Source organism: Rousettus aegyptiacus, unplaced genomic scaffold (assembly GCF_014176215.1).
Source record: "Rousettus aegyptiacus isolate mRouAeg1 unplaced genomic scaffold, mRouAeg1.p scaffold_m13_p_4, whole genome shotgun sequence".
In the NCBI taxonomy this organism is placed as follows: domain Eukaryota; kingdom Metazoa; phylum Chordata; class Mammalia; order Chiroptera; family Pteropodidae; genus Rousettus; species Rousettus aegyptiacus.
In genome coordinates, this window is record NW_023416307.1 from 127,881,388 (window position 1) to 127,901,945 (window position 20,558).

Below are 20,558 nucleotides of genomic sequence, written 5' to 3' on the forward strand. Positions count from 1 at the left end.
GTTTTGTGTTGAACCCAGATGCCCTGCTATATAAACTTGTAAATCTGTTCTTTATTCACTAATTATCACTTCAAAATGACTAGAAATGAGATTGTACACATGGATGATTAGGATATATTTTGCAAATCTCCCAAACTTTCCTAATATTATGATCTTATAAATCATAGAGTACATTATTGCTTCCCAAGTTTGATAATCTTAGTTTTGTGTTTTTTTTTGATGCATGGGAGGTTGGCAATATAGACCAAGTGGAAATCATTAGTATGTGAGGGCCTTGATTGTTATGTAATATTGCCAATGATAAATTCAGGTTGTTTTTAGTACAAGTTTCTCTTTTTTATGCTGGTATTCATTCTCACTGCCACCTTTTTGGAAACCTGTATTACACCTTAAATCTATCAATAAATGTTAGTTTTCTAATTCTATGTTGTAGAATACTGAGGGGTCTGGGATAGCATGTTCTGAATGGCCTATATTATATACATTTGGGGAAGAATAGTTACAGTGCCTTGATTTTTACATTGTTTTTCTTTATACCGTGAATGATTTAGGAAGGCTGATCAATGGCTAACTGGGGATGATTAAGAAATTATTACTGAATTAACTGGATTTACTTTATCAGGATTTGAAATCACTAAAACAATAACAGCATTTAATGTATCTTCACTTGTTCTTTTGAGTCTTTGTTATTAACATAAATGATCAAATGATCTTTCATCTTAGGCTATAGAAATTTTAGAGCTGACAAGTTTTTTCTTTAAAGTATACATTTCCATGCAGAGGTGTAATTTGATCCTAGGATAAAAATTTCTTTTATTTCACCGTGTTCTTAGTTTTCTTAAAACAACTCTGTGGTGAACTTGTGGGAGAAAAGTAAGTTTTCCAATAGATGAAAAGTAAAATTTCTTTTCCCATCTTATAGGTAACATATAAAAGTCTTTAGAAAATACAAAGTTCAAAATATAGTATCGGAATCTATACTTGGATGACTTGGATGGTATTTTAACTTTTCTCTCCCTTTTAAAAAATTTTTTTAGGTACCCAAATAACAATCAATTACATATTTTAAAATAATACATTTAAGGCTAAAATTCCTTTTGATTTCAGTGATTCCCTCATTCTTAAACCCTGGTCTTCCTCCCTGACAGATCCCCAGAGGAAATCAATCAGTATGAGGTGTTATCCTTACAGATATTTCTTTATAGTTTTGCCAGGGGTTCAAAGAGTTATTCTCTTTGAAACTCATGCTTGTGTACACTGTTATTCTTCCAAATATCAAAATGAGTTTTAAGTGTGATTAAAACCAAAAGCGTGTAGTGATCATCTTAGTGAACGTGATTCATATTTGACAACTTGTCTTTATTTAGTTTTGCAAAAAGGGAAAAACAAAAAAGTTAAATCATGCAGGCTTCTCCAAACACATCTTAACATTACCAAAAGTTGAGCAAATTACTTATCTCATTTGATCAATCTAGAGTTTTATAAACACTTTGAACAGTACACAGTGACATAGATAAGATGAAGGGAAAATACAAAGAATTTTATTAGTTTAATTACCTTGGCAATTAATACGCTATAAAACTCATTTTTAACTGACTAGCATGAAGATCATGATAAACCTCAACTTTGATCAAGGAGCCTGGGATATTTTAACAACTTGAAATTTCCAGTTGGGCAGTAATGATTATATTCAGCATGATCTTTATCATAAAGTCAAATATATACTATCTTAGTTCCTCAGAATTTACATTTCTTGCATTCAACTCTAAGAAGGGAGTAAGTACAGTGAAACACATTCTTATGTCTGAAAATGTGATACTTGGGGTAACCTAAGTTAAAATAGCCTTAAACGGAATGATAATGGTAGTTTTATAATAATTACAGACTTCTGAAACTAAATATTGACCAAAGTGAAAGCAAGATGACTTTAGTACATAAAAACAAGGTAAAAAGGTAAAGCCAAATAGTTGAAAAAAAAAAAAATCAAACGTTTATCAGAAAGCAATTTTATTTTTACTTTTTGTGGAGTCTTTGAAATAGTTTAAATCATTGTGGATAATAAAACCTTTAAACCACATCTGGCTTCTAAAAAGGTATTCCTTTTTAGTATTTTTTTTTGTCCGAAATAAAAAGTTAATTGCTTTTCTTCTATGGTAAAGGTTGATAGGGATAGATGGTAAATTGCATGTATTACATAAATACTTTTAACACTAATAATTTACCAGTATGTTCAGGTTATTGCATGTAGTGTTTCCTAAAAATGTCACTTTTAAGCTTTTATTTTTTCTTTGTGAACTATTATATACTAAGTTTTAATAGTTATTTTGTCTAACAGTTAAATGGAAGATCAGTTCTGATTATGAAGGTAAAATAACAGGAAACTGGAAGGATAATAACAAAGATCGTAACTATTACTGTACCAAAGTTCTGTTCTAGTTTTGCTGTTCTCCACTTTTTGCTTACCACAGCTCTTAAGGTTTGATTATTTCATTTTTTGGCCTTCACACCAGCATGGGGGACCTAGATGGGGTCAGAAGGAAAGCTATTCTGACATTCAGGACTTGGGGTTAAAAAAATCCCGGCGGAAAAGTTGATGACTTTGACAGAGATAGATACTAAACAGTTTCTTATACTATCAGAAATTTCCATCCTTTTTATAGTTATCTTCCATTTTTATCTTTAAGGATATTGCAGGATTTGGCTGCATTGTGACTTGCTGAAATGTAGAATTCTGTAATGAACATATCCATGACTACAGTAAACATGAAATAGCTTTATGGGTGGCATCACTGGTTTCTTTCATTTTTGTGATTAATACTGAGGTGGATAGAATATTTGAAATAGTGGTTTCTTTTCAATGTGAAAGAAAAATGTTTAGATTGAAGCCTTTAACTATTGGCCTAGACTAATATCAAGTGATAAATATGTCTAGTAAGAATTTTCATATTAAGTTTTCAACTAGGCTTTTTGATAGGAAGTGTAGCTAGGACATCAGTTAATTTGGAGACGAATAAATCAGTAATTCTCTACAAATATTAGATGAGTTAAAGGAAACTTTTCAAGTATGAGTCAAATGCTCTACTTGTCTTCATTTAAGAAGTTTTTTTCTTTAGGTTTTATATAAGATCCATGGTCAGGATGGGGAAGAGATTATTTAGAGCTTGCCAGCAAGATTGGAAGGCCCACTGATTATGATACCTGAGGATGTAAAGTGACTAGCAGTTTGGCAGGTCATTGTGAAATAATACATTAAACCAAGTAAGTTCAAGATCTTTGAACTCCAGTACACACATAATTAAAAGAAGTCTCTGAGATGTTTTGGCAGTGCTTTTATTACCAGGGCTAATTCAGTTCTGGAGGCCCTTAATGCTTTTTCAAGTTCCAGAATTTTTGATTTGTTTTCTGCAAGTGAGGATTTCTTCTGGGTTCCCTGGGAGCCCTTAGGGGCCGCAGGGATGCTGGACAACAGAGGCAACTCCTGCTTTTGTGCAGAGAACTGTGCTTGGTACTTTCTCCAAGAGAGCCTTGTGGTACATTCAGGGGTGAAGAGTGCTGGTTCACAGACTTTGGAAGTTGAACATCATCATATTTGCTTCTGAGGAAAAGTTCTGTAAGAGGTTTGAGGCAAATTGGGAGAATCTCCCAAACTGAGTATGTATATCCAGACTTGTTGCTTAAAAATGTCGTAAAGTTCCTAGTGCATATACAATCACTTGCAGAAATCAAAGCCTTTAAATGCAGTATGCAAACTATACCATCTCTTCACAAGAAAAAAAATTTTTTTAAGTATCTTTCAATATGTAGACGTTGACGGTTATTCTTCATCCACTGACTGAAGCTTTCCACATTTCTCTGCAAGGCTTGAGGTTACTATTTTATTGCCTTTGTTTCCAATTTCCGAGGGAGAGGCAGGTTCCTCAGTTTCATAATCTTCAAAAGTGCTGGAAAAAAAAAAGTGAGTTACCGATTTAAAAAATAATGTTTGAGTAGAAGTCAATATGGTGAACTATAGACTGAAGACCAGCTTGTAAAAGTATCTTCAGTTGCTAAATGACAAGTTATAAAACAACCGAGCCACCCTGGAGGAGACAATGCTGTGGAATAAAAAGCATTCTTTTTCCTGTTCCTTAAAACCCAAGTTCATGTTAGAATTTGTTAAAAATGTGCTGTATCAGGGTTTTCTTATGGGCCTTGGAGGAATGAGAAGATGAAGGTTAAGGAGGTCTGAGGTCCATACAGTATGAGCTTTAGATGAATGCTTTCATTGACGTGGCTTCCACGCAGAGTCAAGAACTTGATCTCAAATCTCAAAATTGTTTTATAGTTTCCATGGCTTCCAAGAAGTACATTTAGGATGTGAAAGTGTATACATAGAGCAGACTAAAACCCTTTCATGGATTTCCTTCCATTCTTTGCAGAATTCCACAGCATGTTCCCTCTTCTTACTCCCTGTTAGAGGTTACTGTTAACTCTGAGTTTCATATTGTCCAGGCTACCTACCCCTTGAAGGTGGCTTTAAACAGGGATGACAAAATATTTTATATCGTGGGAATGGTGGCTCCTTGAAGTATTAAATATTCTAAGGCTACATCTGAGCCCAGAAAAAATGTACATGATCAATTAGCAATGTCTGTCATAGTATTTGACATCACTGGCTTAGCTTTGTTACCCTTTGCACAACATCTGTGCAGAAATTTCTGGACATACAGTACCTTTATCAAAAATGTACTAAGGCTGGCAAGTGAGGGAAAATAATGCTGAGGCAGGTATACCCAGTGCATAGCACCTATTCAGTGAGTAGAGGAAGCAGTAAGGAGGATAACATTGAGAGTGAAGCAGAATTAATGGTAGAGCCTCCATTTCTGGGAACATGTCATAGTGGAAACATTTTTCCCCTTGGTTCCCTAACCTGCTTGTCTGTGAGCTCTTAATGTCTTAAACACTTCGGTGCAGATATGGGAATAAGTTAGAGTTAATTCTGAACTGAGGATCATTCAGTAAGTGAGCTTCTGTTGCGAAGTATGAGCCAAATACTAGGAATACAATGGTAAAAAGACTGAACCAGCCCCTTAAACAGCTTGGAGCCTAATGGAGGCCATCTGGAATAGTGGTTAAGTGGTGTAGCTTTAGAGCATGGACTTTGGAGTCAGACTTCAAAATCAGGTTCCAATCTCAGTTTGATCACTTAAGGTGATTTGACCTGGTATTAACCCCTCTGCATCAGTTTCCTCAACTAATGAGAGTAGCAGTGACTACCATTCATAAGGGGTGAGTGGAGATTAGGTGAGAGGACCTATATAAATCATAAACTCTTGGATAATGTTAGGTATCCTCATGATGGAGAAGTGCTAAGGCATACTGGAGCAGCAATCATGTATTGGGAGATGAGGTCACAAAATTTTTGTGGATGCTGTTTGAAAATTTTTACAAAAGAATACATAGTTTTTGCCACTCTAGCATCCTGCCAGAAATGTGATTTTTAGCAGTGGATTTGATTCAATCTAGTATGTAAAGATGTTTCAATGCCCTGTGGGTTGGATATAGTGGAGTATCGCCTGCATTTCTTTTGTATTTTCAAGGGACCAAGAGCAGTCAGTACTGTGCAAAGACTTTGGAGGAATCTCATGGATTCTCGTTCATTCACTGAGAACCTTTTGTCAATGTCCTAGAGACACCTCTTAACCGAGTGGTTCTCAAGTGGGGGTGATCCCCACTCCCAGGGGACATTTGGCAATGTCTGGAGACATTTCTCACAAATGGGTGGGTGCTACTGGCATCTACTGGGTAGAGTCTAGGATGCTGTTAAAAATCCTACAGTGTGTCAAGACACCACCTCACAACAGACTTATTCAGTTAAAAACAATGCTTTTATTGATAAACCCTACTCCATCTCCTCCCCCTTAATTGTCAGTGCAGCATTTTGGACTAAGTTCTCCTCATTTTGTATTTCCCTGGGCAATCAGTCTTTCTCATGGCTTTATCCACGAATTGTCCACCTGTGGCTTGTAAATGTACGTGTCCAGCCTCAGCCTCTTTCTTAAGCTGGAGACCACCATGTATCCAACTGCCTACGATACGGCTCTTCTCGTATGATAGCATAGACAAACCTGAAATTCTTTCCACACCCCTGATACCCTCTTTTTTAATGAATAGCACCATAATCTGCCCACTCCAAGCCAGAAACCTAGTTACCGAAGTTTCTCTTACCTCCCCTCTCCAAATTGAGCTAGCCTGTTCTACCATGTTCAAAAACACATGGATAGTGTCCTGCCTTTTCCTCTCCATTACCACTGATTTAGTTCGGGGAACCATACTTTCTTGCTAGGATTACTACAATAGTTTTCTGACAATTGGTCTTCCAGCTTTTCACTCTTGTGTGGAACCCTTTGATACTGCCATACTAGGTTATTTACTGTGTTGGAATGGTCTTGGGACCTGATGCTACTACATATTTTTCAGAGGCCTGTAGTGCCCTCCCTTTGTTTAACTTGTGCTTATTTTTAATCTGAGATGTCATTTAAAAGGTTCCATATTCTCAGTGCCTGAGCTACCACCATCTCTTATTTAGATGTCTGTAATAGCTTCATTTGTCACCCTGTATCTATTCTTGCACCTCTACCAATCTAGCAGTTATCTTCAAAATAAGTGAGATTACATTACTTCCTTGTTTAACTCTTTTTCAGTAGCTTCCCTAGGCCCTGCATAATCTGACCCCTGCTAATCTTTCCAGCCACATTTCCCTCTGGTGCTCACTATACCCTAGCAACACTGGCCTTTCCTGCTTCAGAGCCATTGCATATTTTCCCCTCTGTGAACATTTTTGCTCCCTGCTTTTTGCATAACTGTTTCCTCCTTAACTCTGAGATTTGCATCACCTTCTCAGGAAATTCTTCTCTCAGTACCCTAAGTTGTAAGTGCCTCTCCATTATTAGTTCACTCTCTTTGTTTCCTTCATAATATAATTGCCTATCTTCCCCACTGGACTATAAAGTGTCCATTTTGTAACTTAACCAGTTTCCTTGGGCATTAGGATATAGTGCCTGGCACTAGGGACCCAAAACGAATTGTTGAATGAAAAGTGATGTCCTAATGCTTTTGTGAAATGATGTTAAGTTGTAGGGGAAAGCTGGGGTCAGTTAAATATTTAGGGTGCAGAAGTCATCTTGAAGTCACTAAAGTCAGAACTGTAAGAGCCTTAATCTTTATCCTGCTCTCCAGGAATTCCTGCGGGGGGAGAGAGTGTTAACTGATTCCTTCTATAGACCTCTTCCGGGTTTATTTGTAGGTCATGAGATTCTGGACTCAAATGAAGGTAATTTTATGAGGTATTCTTTATTAATTTAACTATTTTTAATTATTTTAAACTTTTTAATTAATTTTTTTTTAATGCCTACAGCATCTGGTATTCCGAGATCAGATGAGATTTGGCATGTTCAGGGTTGCATGGTGGTAAACTAACTGGCCATTTTTGAATTAGTGAAGGAGTCAAAGGATTAAAGCAGAACTCAAAGCGTTCACAAGCAGTTCACTAGAAATCCTAGATATCAAGTTGAGAATAAGTCCTTTAACTTAGATTTAAGATAGTATTGTTAGCATAGGGAAAATAATTGTTTATGTATTTTTGCTAGCAATATGAATGAATGGCTTTAGAAATCTGTTTCTCTAAGTAAGTTTTCCCTTTCAGATGAATAATTTTCTGGGCAAAAGTATTAAGGCTGATTCTGGAGATTCCTGGGATGGAAGTGTAACAGGTAGAATGAGCAGAAATAATGACTAGCATATATGTGGTCTGTCAAAGGATTTGTATGCAGTTTCAGGGTATTGTCTGGGAGTTGCAGTTTGATTCTGATGTGGGGATTCTGATTATTCACAGGGGCAAGGGGACAGAATATTTGATTCAGGTCTTCTCTCAGGAAACTTAAGACACATAGTGGCTAAAAGCATATGATAAAATGTTAAGTAGTTCTCTACTTTAGAGTCTGTAATGCTTTAGAAATAGGAGTGAATGAATTTTACCTTTCTAATTTTAAATTAAAAACAGGTATCCTAAGCCATTGATGTAAAGTGGATTAACTAAAATGCTTGAGAAGTTGGATATTTGGTTCAATGAATTTCCTTGCTGACCCATTCGATGAATAGAGAATCTTATGTTTCAACTCTTGTTAGTTTCCTAATATGTACTACCCACTTTCCTGCCTCAGAAAGTTGATCTCCTTTCATTTTTGATGGCTGAGGATCTCTTGCTGATCCCCAGGGTTACGAGCATCAGCTGGTAATTCATTTTTATTTTAGATGTAGATAGTAGAAACATTTGGGTTAAATATATTCTAATTATGAACTTGAAGGGGAGGGACAGGGTTTCATACATTTTCTAACGAATCACAGTGCCTGGCATAGAGTAGGTACCAGTGAATATCTGGAAATAAATTAAAATTGGCCTTTGATTTGTTTTGTCGAATGCACAGAAAATGAAAACATCATGAATTTTAGGTCTATATAAAGGCTCTTTACTGAGCACAGTAAAAGACTCAGAATTATTCTACTTTTAATATAACTCATGCTTTGGAATATTAATTCCTATCGTTTCGTTTCTTCCTAATCCCACATCCCAATATACACACATACATTGTCCTTCCCCCTACTGTCCCATTATTCAGGCTCCTCTGCTAAATTTTCCCACTTCACTGAGAACAGTCAGGCTCCACACAACCCTTACTCCAGACGACTATCACTACATTCCTGGAAGATGGCTCTGGTATGTTTCTGGCTGGCCTTCTTTGCCTACAGTGCCTTATTTTCAGTGCTAATGGAAGTAAATGTAGAACCCTTACGAAGAATAATTCACATGTTTATATTTAAAAGAAAAAGCCACTTGAAAAAATATTCAGTAGAAAACAATTCTAAATAAACTTAAACTAAATGTTTAATAGTAGGGAATGGTAAGTTATTGCTTGAGAGAACACTAAGAAACATTGAAAGTCATGTTTATGAAAACAATAGTAACATAAGTGTCAAAAAGAAATATGCCAAAGTATTAAATAATGGTTACCTCTGGATGACTGAACCAAGGGTGATTGTAATCTCTGTATTTTCCATTTTTTTCTGCAACAAACCTATATTTCTCTATTAATTAGATACAGACTCTTGGAATAACAAGAATTACATTTAATCTAAATTACATTTAATTAAAGGTAAAACAGTGAAATACATAATATTCTATAAGAAAGGATTTTTAAGATAATGTAAAAGACAACTAAAAATCTGAAGTACTCAAGTATTAGTCAAATTGGCAGAAAAGCTTGTTTCTGATTATTGCAGATCTCAGTGTAAGATAGTAACATGGAGGACCCTTTATTTTGCTTTCCATAATTTTTGTGGAGTTTTTAATTACACTATTGCAGAAACCATAAGAATGTTAATTATAAATAAATTTGGTGTCATAACTTGTTATCTTCATATAAGTGATACATTTAGCTGAATTACATCTATGTAACTGGTACCCTGTCTTTCTGGTTTCTCCTATGACCATTACCTTGCTGAATTTATAGAAATGGTGTTATCATGTTGTAGTGCTAGATGTGATAATCACAATGTTCGGAGCCTCATACCTGTGGAGACCTCTGGCCCTCTTTCACCTCACTGAAATCTGGAGTCATTATGACATTACTTATCGAAGGCATAACTTAAGTACCAGCCTTGAATCAGGAGGCACAGGTACATGGCACAAAGGCTACCTATGATTGTTGTTAGATGGTAAAGTAGATAGAGAATTTCAGGTTGTTTTTGGAAGGTAAAGTCATCTAGATTCCTGCAGTTATCCTTGTAGTAATGGTGGCAGCTGGATTATTGCTGCCTTTGGTGTCACTCAGTAAACAGCTGCTGAGGATCTATATCCCTAACAATCTTCCAGGTGCTGGGATTACAAAGTGACTAAGGTTTTTTGCCCTGGAGGAGCCCATGTTCTGATGGAAAAACAAATAGCTCCATTTTTTTCTAGCATTTATATACCAAACATTGTTAGATACATTATATACATTATATCTAATTCTCTGTACAGTCCTGCTGTTTGTGCTATACTCTATACCCTGGAAATGAAGGGAACTAGGTAGGTATTGGAATGCTAATGCTACAGCTGACTAAATTCTAGTTTAGAGAGATTATATAGTGTGGCTAGATCATAGAAATGGTAGTTGTAATAGCCATTATTTATTGATTATATAGGCACTGTGCCTACGGGCATAATAAAAAGATATACATCATCTTATTTAATCTTTAAAACAGCTTGATGTGACAGGTGGTATCCTCATTGTAGTATAGGGGATGTTGAGGCTTGGATGCCTGGATTTACATAGAAAGTATGACAGAGCAGGGATCTGAATTTATTAAGTTTGTGTAACATCAAATTCTGTGCTCTTAACCATGACATTATGTTGCATCTCTTCCCATACAAGTAGTAATAGTAGTAATGGCTGCTATTTATCAGGTATCTACTATGTGCCAGGTGTTTATATATATGATCTTAGAGTCTCACAACCACCTCGGAAGATAGTTGCTGGTGTCTTCTGAAACTGAGCCTCAGGAGTCAGATAACCTGCCCAGCTGGTAAGTGGTAGGTAGAACCAGATCTGTCTGGCTCCTAAGCCTTTGCTATTTCCATAGTACTACCATTCTTCCTCCCTTTCTAATATTTCAGTCTGCTAATTTTGTTTTACAGACTCACCCTGAATTATTTGTAATTCATCTTAAGATGAAGCCCTAGTTGGTGTAGCCTTGGGATTCTGGTCTAGCTATACTTTTGAACTTGTCAGTCAACTATTAATACCTCTAAACAGGCCTTTCTTTTCCTTTGTTACCATTCTAGTGCTCACTCTACAGGCTGTGGCTATTGTAAGCCTTCTCTTCCCTTGGGACCTCATCACCCACAAGTGGGCTGTGTAGACCTTATCTTATCTCCCACAACATGAGAAGAATGGTGTCCAACAAAAGCCTCTCATATACACTGGTCAAATTTCATTACAGCTGGTCCCCACATCTCCTGTGACCCCTCACCTGAACTTCTGTCTGCATCCCTTCGCTTCCTCTCTCTCCCCTCTATGCACGCTGACGGCTTCTCTGAGCAGTGCCACTACTAGAAAAATTCAAAATTGCTATTGCCACAGCTAGTCTCTTCTTTTTAGATTAACAAACTTCTAAATGGTTAGGCCTGCCATCTCTACTTTATCTCTCCTTTAAAGTAGGACAGATAAAGAAGAATTTATATGTAGTATAAATTTACATTTTTGTAAAACTCTCTGAATAGAAATATCTAGAAGGATATTCTTAAATGGTAAGACAGGCTGTCTCTGGTGGATTTTAGGGAAGATTTTTATCACTATTTTCTAACTCTTCTGCAGTGAATAGATATTACCTATGTCAGATAAAGGAGAAGAATAACTTCTTTTTCCTATTTATTAAAGTAATACATGTTCACTAGGTTAACCTTATATAGAACAATATAAAACAAATTTGCAAAGCCCAGAGTTAACCACTGTTAATATTTTGGAGCCTTTTAGCTTGTTACACATATAAACACATTTTTAATATTCAGATTATGTCACAAATTTTGTAAACTTGATTTCTCCATGTTAGGTTTTTGTGCAAGCATACAATTTAAATAGCTGCATAATATGACACAGGTATCATGACTCATTTAACCATTGTACATTAATTAATCTATTGTACATTAGTATTGCTTTGAATTTTTTTATTTTAGAATTACCTGTGGCTAGTGCCAACTGTTTGGATGAACAATTCTATCCAAATTTCTGATTATTTACAATAGATACCTAGAATTAGAATAGGTAGTTAAAGAGTATACATTCAGGCTGTTGCTACATCATATTGTCAAATTACTTTCTAGGGCAGTTGGGCCAATTTGCTTCTCTCAGCATTGTGCAAAAGTGCTTGCCTTATTGCACAGTGAGCCTAGAGTGAAGTGTTACTGCAGTGTGCTTCCGCTGTGAGAGAGCAGTTACGGCACTTTAATTGCCTCTGTTTTCCCTGCTAAGGCAGGGATCCTGAGTCTGTTCACCAATATCTAATAACGCTTCGTATACAGTATGAATGCAAATATTTATTTTATTAATATTATCTTTTAAAAACTGCCAATTTAATAAGCTAAACATTTTTGGGTCTTGTATTTTAAAAAGTTTTGAGTATCATTTACATACCATAGAATTCACTGATCTTTATCTTCAGTGTGTTTTAATAAAATTTTTAAATTGTGCAACCATCATCAATCTAATTTTAGAACACTTTCATCTCTCCATCTGCCAGTCTTCTCCGTTGTTCATGTTTGCATTCATTCTCCACTCTTATTCCCAGAACTAGGCAACTGCTGATCCGCTTTCTGGCTCTATAATTTTGCTGTTTCTGGAAATTTCATGTAAATGGAATCATATAATATATAATCTTTAGTGTCTGGTTTCTTCCCCGTAGAAAGATATTTTTGAGAGATTCATCCATGTTGTATGTATTCGTAGATCTTTCCTTTGATTTATTTAGGTATAATTAACATACAACAAATTGCTCATATTTAAAGTATACAATTAATAAGTTTTGACTTTTATATACACTTGTAAAAGCATCAATCAAGATTATGAAAATATCTATACTCCCCCCCACCACGAAAGTTTCCTCATTCCCCTTTATAATCACTGTCCCCTCTCCCAAGATAATCACTGACTGACTTTTTGTTATTACTGTTAACCTTTGAACAGCATGGGCTGAACAACCCTTGAATTGTGCAGGTCCACTTAAATGTGGAATTTTCAATAAATATACAGTCAGTCCTCACATCCCTGGGTGTCGCATCCATGGATTCCACCAACCACAGATGTAGAGGGCTGATTTTGTATTCATTGTTCTATGCTATTTTATATAAGGGACTTGCGCATATGTGGATTGTGTGTGTGTGTGTGTGTGTGTGTGTGTGTGTGTGTGTCTGTCTGTCTGTCTGTCTGTCTGTCTCTGTCTGTCTCCTGGAACCAATCTTCCATGGATACTGAGGAATGACTATAGTTAAGATTTTGGGGAATCAAAAGTTACATGTGGATTTTCAACTGTGCGGGGGGTTGGTGCCCCTAACCTCCTGGTTGGTCCAAGGGCCAACTATATAGATTGGTTTGCATTTTCTGGAATTTTATATAAATGGAGTGAGACAAAAATAGAATATATTCTTTAGCTTCTATCACTTAATGTGAGATTCATCCACATTGTATTTATTAATAGCTCATTCCTTTTTTATTGCTAAGTAGCATTTCAGTATATGGCTATATTTTATCAGTTCACCAGTTTGATGACTAGATTATTTCCAGTTTCAGACTATTATAAATCCTACTACTCTAAACATACACATACAAGTCTTTGGGTGAACATTTCTCTTGGGTAGATTTCTAGGAGTAGATTTGTATGATTGTGTGTTTAACTTTTTAAGAAACTGCCAAGCTTTTCTAAAGAAACTATCATTTTACATCTCCATCAATCCAATGTTTGAGGTTCTAGCTTCACATTACCAACTTGGTGATTTTAGTTCTAGTGGCTGTGTAGTGTATCTCACTGTGGTTTTAATTTGCATTTTTCTAATGTCTAATGATGTAGATCACCTTTTCATACCACATTTGCTGTCTGTACGTCTAATTTAGTTAAGTGTTTATTCAAATTGTTTGTACATTTAAAATTAGATCATTAGTCTTTTTATTATCCATCTGTAAGAGTCTGTTATATATTCTGGATATGAGTCCATTATCAGGATGTTTTGGAAATATTCCAGTCTGTCTTCATTTCCTCCATGGCGTCTTTTGGAGAGTAAGATTTTTAAATTTTGAAGGAAGTCCAATTTTCAATGTATTTTATTGCTCTGGTCAAGAGATACTCTCTTATGTTTTATTCCAGAAGCTTTAGAATTTCAGCTTACATTTAGGTCTTTTATCCTAATCTTAGAGAGAAGGTATTCACTTTTTCACCAGAAATATGATGTTAACTATAGATGACTTATCAGGTTAAGGAAGTTCCCTTCTATCCTTACTTGAGTGAGTTACTGTGAATGGATGTTGGATTTTGTCAAATGCTCATTTTGTGTCTGTGGAGATAATCATGTGTTTTTGTTCCTTATTCTAATATGGTCTATTACATTAATAGATTTGTGGATGTTAAGCCAGCCTTCCATTCCTGGGATGAACCCACTTAGAGTGTATAATCTTTTTTATATATTGCTGGATTTGATACACTAATATTTTGTAAGAAATTTTATATTGGTGTTCACAAGTGATAGTGGCTTGTAGTTTTCATTTCTTGTGATGTCTTTGGCTATAGTATCAGGGTAATACTGGTTTTATAAAATGAGTTTGGAAGTGTTCCTACTATTATTTTCTGCAAGTATTTGTAAAAAATTGGTATTAATTTTTTTTCTTAAGTATCTGACAGTTTACCAGTGAAACCATCTGAACTTGGACTTTTCTTCTGGGGAAAACTTAATAACTAATTTATTATCTTTATGTGAAACAGTCTATTCTAATTTACTATTTCTTCTTGAGTCAGTTTTGGTAATTTGATTTTTTCTAGGATTCTGTCCCATTTTATCTAAGGCGTGAAACTTATTGGAATAAAGTCTTCATAATATTTCTTTATAATTATTATTTTTTTTGTAGTTAAAGATGCATTTTTATTTTATTTTTTATGGTGACGTTGGTTAACAAAATCCAGTAAGTTTTAGCTGTTTACTTTAACAGTAAGGCATATATATATTTACACTATGTGTTCACCATAGTTAGATTTCTTTCTGTCACCACATATTTGACCCCCTTTACCCTGTATACCTCCCCCCATCCTCCCTCACCCCCTACCCACTGGTAACCACTAGTCTACAGTCCATGTCCATGAGTCTCTGTCTGTTTATCCAGTTCTTTTGTTGCTTTTAGGTTTATATCCCACATAAAAGTGATATCATGTGATTTTTCAACTTTTCTTTCTGGCTTATTTCACTTAGCATGATTATCTCGAGATCCATCCATGTTGTCACAAATGGCAGTATTTCATCTCTTATGATTAATATTCCATTGTATATATTTACCAAACCTCTTTAGCCAATCATCTGTTGGACACTTTAGTTGCTTCCATGTCCTGGCCACTGTAAATAATGCTGCTATGAACATTGGTGTGCAAACATCTTTTTGGATATGGGTTTTCAAATCTTTGTGGTAAATACCCAGTAGAGGGATTGCTGGATCATATGGTAGATCAATTCTTAGGTTTTTTTTTTTTTTCTTTTTTTTTTTTGAGGAACCTCCATATTTTTTTCCATAGTGGCTGTACCAATTTGCAGTCCCACAAGCAGTGTATGAGGGTTCCTTTTTCTTTATATCCTCTCCAACATTTGTTATTACTTGTCCTGTTGATTATAGCTATTCTAACAGGTGTGAGATGGTATCTCATTGTGGTTTTGATTTGCTTTTCCCTAATAGCTAGTGATGTTGAGCATCTTTTCATATATTTGTTGGCCATTTATTTGTCCTCTAGGGAGAAGTGTCCGGGTCCTCTGCCCATTTTTTGATTGGATCATTTGTTTGGTTTTTTTTTTTTTTTACTGTTATTGAGTTGTATGAGTTCTTTGTATATTTAGGATATTAGGCCCTTATTGGAGGTGTTGCCTGCAAATAAATTTTCCTATTCAGATAGTTGTCTCTTTGCCTTGTTGACAATTTCTTTTGCTGAGCAGAAGCTTTTTAGTTTTATGTAGGTCCCATTTACTTATTTTAGCTTTTACTTTCCTTGCTTTTGAGGTCAAATTCATAAAATCCTCTTTAAGTCCAAGGTCCTTGAGTTTAGTTCCAGTGTTTTCTTCTATGCATTTTATTGTTTCAGGTCTTATATTCAGGTCCTTAATCCATTTTAAGTTAATTTTGGTGTGCGATGATAGACAACAGTCTAGTTTCATTCTTTTGCAAGTGACTTCCTAGTTTTCCCAGCACCATTTAATGAAGAGGCACTCCTTTCTCCACTGTATGTTTTTAGCTTTTTTGTCGAAAATTATCTGCCCATATAAATATGGGTTTACTTCTGGACTCTTGATTCTGTTCCACTGGTCCGTGTGTCTGCTTTTCTGCCAATACTATGCCATTTTGATTATTGTTACTTCATAGTATAATTTGAAGCAGGGCAGAGTGATGCCTCCAGCCTCATTCTTTTTTCTCAGGATGGCTTTGGCAATTGTGGGTCTTTTGTTCTTCCACACAAATCTGATGATTTTTTGTTCTATTTCTTTAAAAAATGCTGATGGGATTTTGATGGGGATTGACTTAATCTATATAATGCTTTAGGTAATAAGATCATTTTGACTATGTTGATTCTTCCAATTCAAGGACACAGAATATCTTTCCATTTCTTTGTATTCGATTTCTTTTAACAGGGTCTTATAGTTTTCATTATCTAGGTTCTTCATGTTTTGTTATATTTATTCCTATGTATTTTATTTTTTTTGTTGCAATTGCAAAAAATTTTTTCCACTTTTTCTGATGCTTCATTATTAGATTATAGGAACAGTATAGATTTTTGAACATTGATTTTTATATCCAGAGAATTTACTATGTTTGCTTATTTTTCTAGCAGTGTTCTTGTGGAGTCTTTAGGGTTTTCTATATAGAGAATCATGTCATCTGCAAATAGTGAAAATTTGACTTCTTCATTTCCTATTTGGATGCCTTTTATATCTTTCCCTTGTCTGACTACATTTTCTGGGACCTCCAATGTTATATTGAATAATAGTGGTGAGAGGACAGCCTTGCCTTGTTCCTGATCATAGAGGGAAGATTTTTAGTTTTTCACCATTAAGTATAATGTTGGCTGAGGGTTTGTCACATATGGTCTTTATTATGTTAAGGTACTTTCCTTCTATACCGATTTTCTTAAGTGTTTTGATCATAAATGGATGCTGTATCTTGTCAAAAGGCTTTTTATATCTACTGATATGCTCATATGATTCTTATTTTTTAATTTGTTTATGTGGTATATCACATTAATCAATTTGCATATGTTGAACCATCCCTATGCCTTCGGGGTGAAGCCCACTTGATCATGGTGTATAATCTTATTAATAATATGTTGCTGTATTTGGTTTGCTGGTATCTTATTTAGGATTTTTGCATCTGTGTTCACGAGAGATATTGGTCTGTAGTTTTCTTGTTTTTGTGTTATCTTTACCAGGTTTTGGTATCAGGGTAATATTGGCCTCATAAAATGAGTTGGCAAGTATTGCCTCCTCTTTGATTTTTCGGAAGAGTTGAGAAGAATAGGTATGAAATCTCTGAATGTTTGGTAGAATTCACTGGTGAAGCCATCTGGTCGTGGACTTTTACTTTTTGGTAGGTTTTTGATGATTGTTTCAATTTCCATACTGCTGATTGGTCTATTTAGATTTTTTCCAGTTCTTCTTGATTCAGTCTAGGAAGACTGTATTTTTCTAAGTACTGGTCTATGTCTTCTAGGTTATTAAATTTGGTGTTATATACGTTTTCATAGTATTCTTGTATGATCCTTTGTATTTCTGCGATGTCAGTATTATTTCCCCTCTTTCATCCCTGTTTTATTTGTGTCTCTTCTCTTTTCTTTAGTGAGTCTAGCCAGGGGTTTGTCAATTTTATTAACCTCCTCAAAGAACCAGCTCTTTGTTGCATTTATTTTTTTCCTTTGTATTTTTTTGTTTGTTTTCAATTTTATTTATTTCTGCTCTAATTTTGATGATTTCTTTTCTTCTGCTGACTTGAGGCTTCATTTGTTCTTAGTTTTTTAAGATGAAGCATTAGGTTGTTTATTTGGGATTGTTCTTGTCTTTGGAGATAGGCCTGTTTTCATACGAACTTTTTCCTCTTATGACCGCTTTTGCCATGTCCCAAAAGTTTTGATATGTTGTACTATCATTATCATTCATTTCTATATATCTCTTGAGCTCCCTTTTTATTTCTTCCTTGATCCAGTTATTCTTAAGTAGCATATTGTTTAATCTTCATGTATTAGTGGTTCTCCCTGCTTTCTTTTTGCAGTTGATCTCTAGTTTCAAAGCATTATGATCAGAGAATATGGTTAGAATGATTTCAACTCTCTTATATTTGTTGAAGCTATCTCTATGTCCCAGTATGTGGTCGATCCTTGAGAATGTTGCATGTGCACTAGAGAAGAATGTATAAGCAGCTCTTTTGAGATGGATGGCTCTGTAAATGTCAATTACGTCCAGTGAGTCTAATGTGTCATTTAAGGATGTGATTTCCTTATTGATTTTCTGTTTGGAAGATCTGTCCATATCTGACAGTGGGGTATTTAGGTCCCCTACTACGATAGTGTTTTGGTCTGTTTCTCCCTTTAGTTCTGTTATTAATTGCTTTATATATTTCGGGGCTCCCTGATTGGGAGCTTAGATATTAATAAGTATTATGGTTTTTTTGGTGCATGATTCCCTTTATCATTATGAAGTGTCCCTCAGTATCTTTCTTTACCTTTTTTGTTTTGAAGTCTATTTCATCTGATATTAGTACTGCTACTCCTGCTTTTTCTGAATGCCATTTGCATGCAATATCCTCAGTTTGAGTCTTTGTTTGTCTTTGGCGCTGATATGTGTCTCCTCGAAACAGTGTATGGTTGGGTTTTATTTTTTGATCCATTCTACAACTCTGTGCCTTTTTATTGGTGAGTTCATTCCATTCACATTTAGGGTGATTATTGAAGCATGAGGTCTTCTTATAGCCATTTTATCTTTTGTTTTCTGGTGGCTCGGTGTTTCCATTGCTTCTTTGTCCTTGTGTTTCCGTTTTCTTTATTTGGTTGGCTTTTGTGGGTTTTGACTCTGGTTCTTCTTGTTTTATGTTCTATACTTCAGTTCTGAATCTTTGGTGTGTGGTTACCATTATGAATATATAAAGGATCATTATTTATATACACTCGTCCATTTTCTTTTGCATGTGCCTTATCTCCATTCCCCTTTGCAAATTTGCATCATTGAATCCTCCCCTTTTCAATCATTGTTGTCTCAATTTGTCCTCGTGTATGCTGAATGCTCATTACTCTCTTGCTATAGCAATTCTCTTATTTTTTAAGCTTATAATGCCTTGTTCTTAGTAAGGGTTGCATTCCTCTGCTTCTATTTGCTTGATAGTCACCTTATTCCTAGTTATGTATTTTTTTTTTTTTTTGTCATTTCGTTTTAGGTGAGCTGACCCCTTTCAGTATTTCCTGTAGTGTAGGCCTTGTAGTGGAGCATTCCCTCAATTTTTGTATGTGTAGAAAGGTCTTAATTTCTCTTTCATATCCAAAGAAGAGCTTAGTTAGATACATTATTCTAGGCTGATAGTTCCTTTCACTTAATATTTTGAATATTTCATTGCACTCCTTTCCAGCTTGCATGGTAATAATCTAATAATTTAATGGATTTTCCTTTATAAGTTGCCATCTTTTTTTCCCTGGCTGCCCTGAGAATTGTCTTTGTTGTTGATTTTTGATCATTTTAATACAGTGTGTCTTGGTGAAGGCCTTTTTGGGTTGAGATAAGTGGATGTTCTGTTGACTTCTTGAATTCCAAGCTCCAGCTCACACCTTAGATTTGGGAAATTCTCATCAACTATTTGTCTGAAAATGCTTTCTAGTCCCTGTTCCTTTTCCTTGCCTTTGATAATGCTCATTATTCTTATGTTTCCTCTCCTGATGGTATCAGCTAGTTCTTGTATTTCTCTTTAATTATTTTTCATTCTTCAGTTTCTCTCTTCTTTCTTCTGACTTATTACTAGATTTCTGTCTTTCATATCACTGATCTTTTCCTCCATTTGGTCAATTGTTTTCCAAGCTTGCTATTTCATTTTTCACTCTTTCAGTGTGTTTTTTTAAAATCTCCAGAAGATCTATTCTGTTCTTTTTGAGGGTTTCCATCTCCTTGCTCTGCTCATTATGTTTTTTTTTTTTTTTTCAATTTCTGTAATTGTTGATATGACTTGTTTTGGAACTCATCGTTTTTTCAGAAGTACCATCCTAAAGTCTTTGTCATTTAAGTTGCATATTTCTATGTCTGTAAGTTTATTTTCTGGAGATTTTTCTCTTTCTTTTTGAGATGTCACCTTGGTTGTTCATGGTGTTTAATGGACTATTTCTACATCTGGGCATTAATGGAAGAGTATTCTTTTGTTTTTCCAGAAAGAAAATTTATCATATAAAGGTCTCTCTTTAGCGTGCTGCAAAGAAGACACTTTTCTTTTGGTTTCCAGTAGGTGGTTTCTAAGTCTGTTGCATCCTGCTTTACATAAAGCATTCATAATGTCTTTTTATTTTCTTGTAGATACCTAATCACACTCACTACCCTCAGTCTCAGGCCCTGTCAGTGTTAGCAACATTTTTCGTAGTGTTTGCTCATATTCCCCTTGGGTTCTGTGGCGTTCAGTCTTGGAGGATATGACGCTGGGGGGGGGGGGCAGTCCTCCGTGTTGGGGTCTGGAGGCTGTGGCTCAGCATCGGTTTTGCAACCACAAACAGTTAAAATCAACTGT

The 20,558-nt window shown here is 35.3% G+C and overlaps 1 protein-coding gene across 5 annotated transcripts in view; it reads right to left on the reverse strand.

The window, feature by feature from the left end:
* Window positions 1-1,338: 1,338 nt before the first annotated feature.
* Window positions 1,339-20,558, reverse strand: part of PPP2R3A (protein phosphatase 2 regulatory subunit B''alpha) — a 151,377-nt gene continuing 132,157 nt past the window's right edge. For 4 of the 5 annotated variants that reach the window (XM_036219782.1, XM_016140354.2, XM_016140355.2 and 1 more), the window contains one exon: window positions 1,339-3,941. In XM_036219782.1, coding sequence (XP_036075675.1) covers window positions 3,815-3,941 — 127 coding nt within the window. In that variant the 3' untranslated portion in view covers window positions 1,339-3,814. Of the gene's footprint in view, window positions 3,942-8,219; window positions 12,412-20,558 lie in introns of those variants that run through there. The other variant, XM_036219783.1, reaches the window with a different exon arrangement.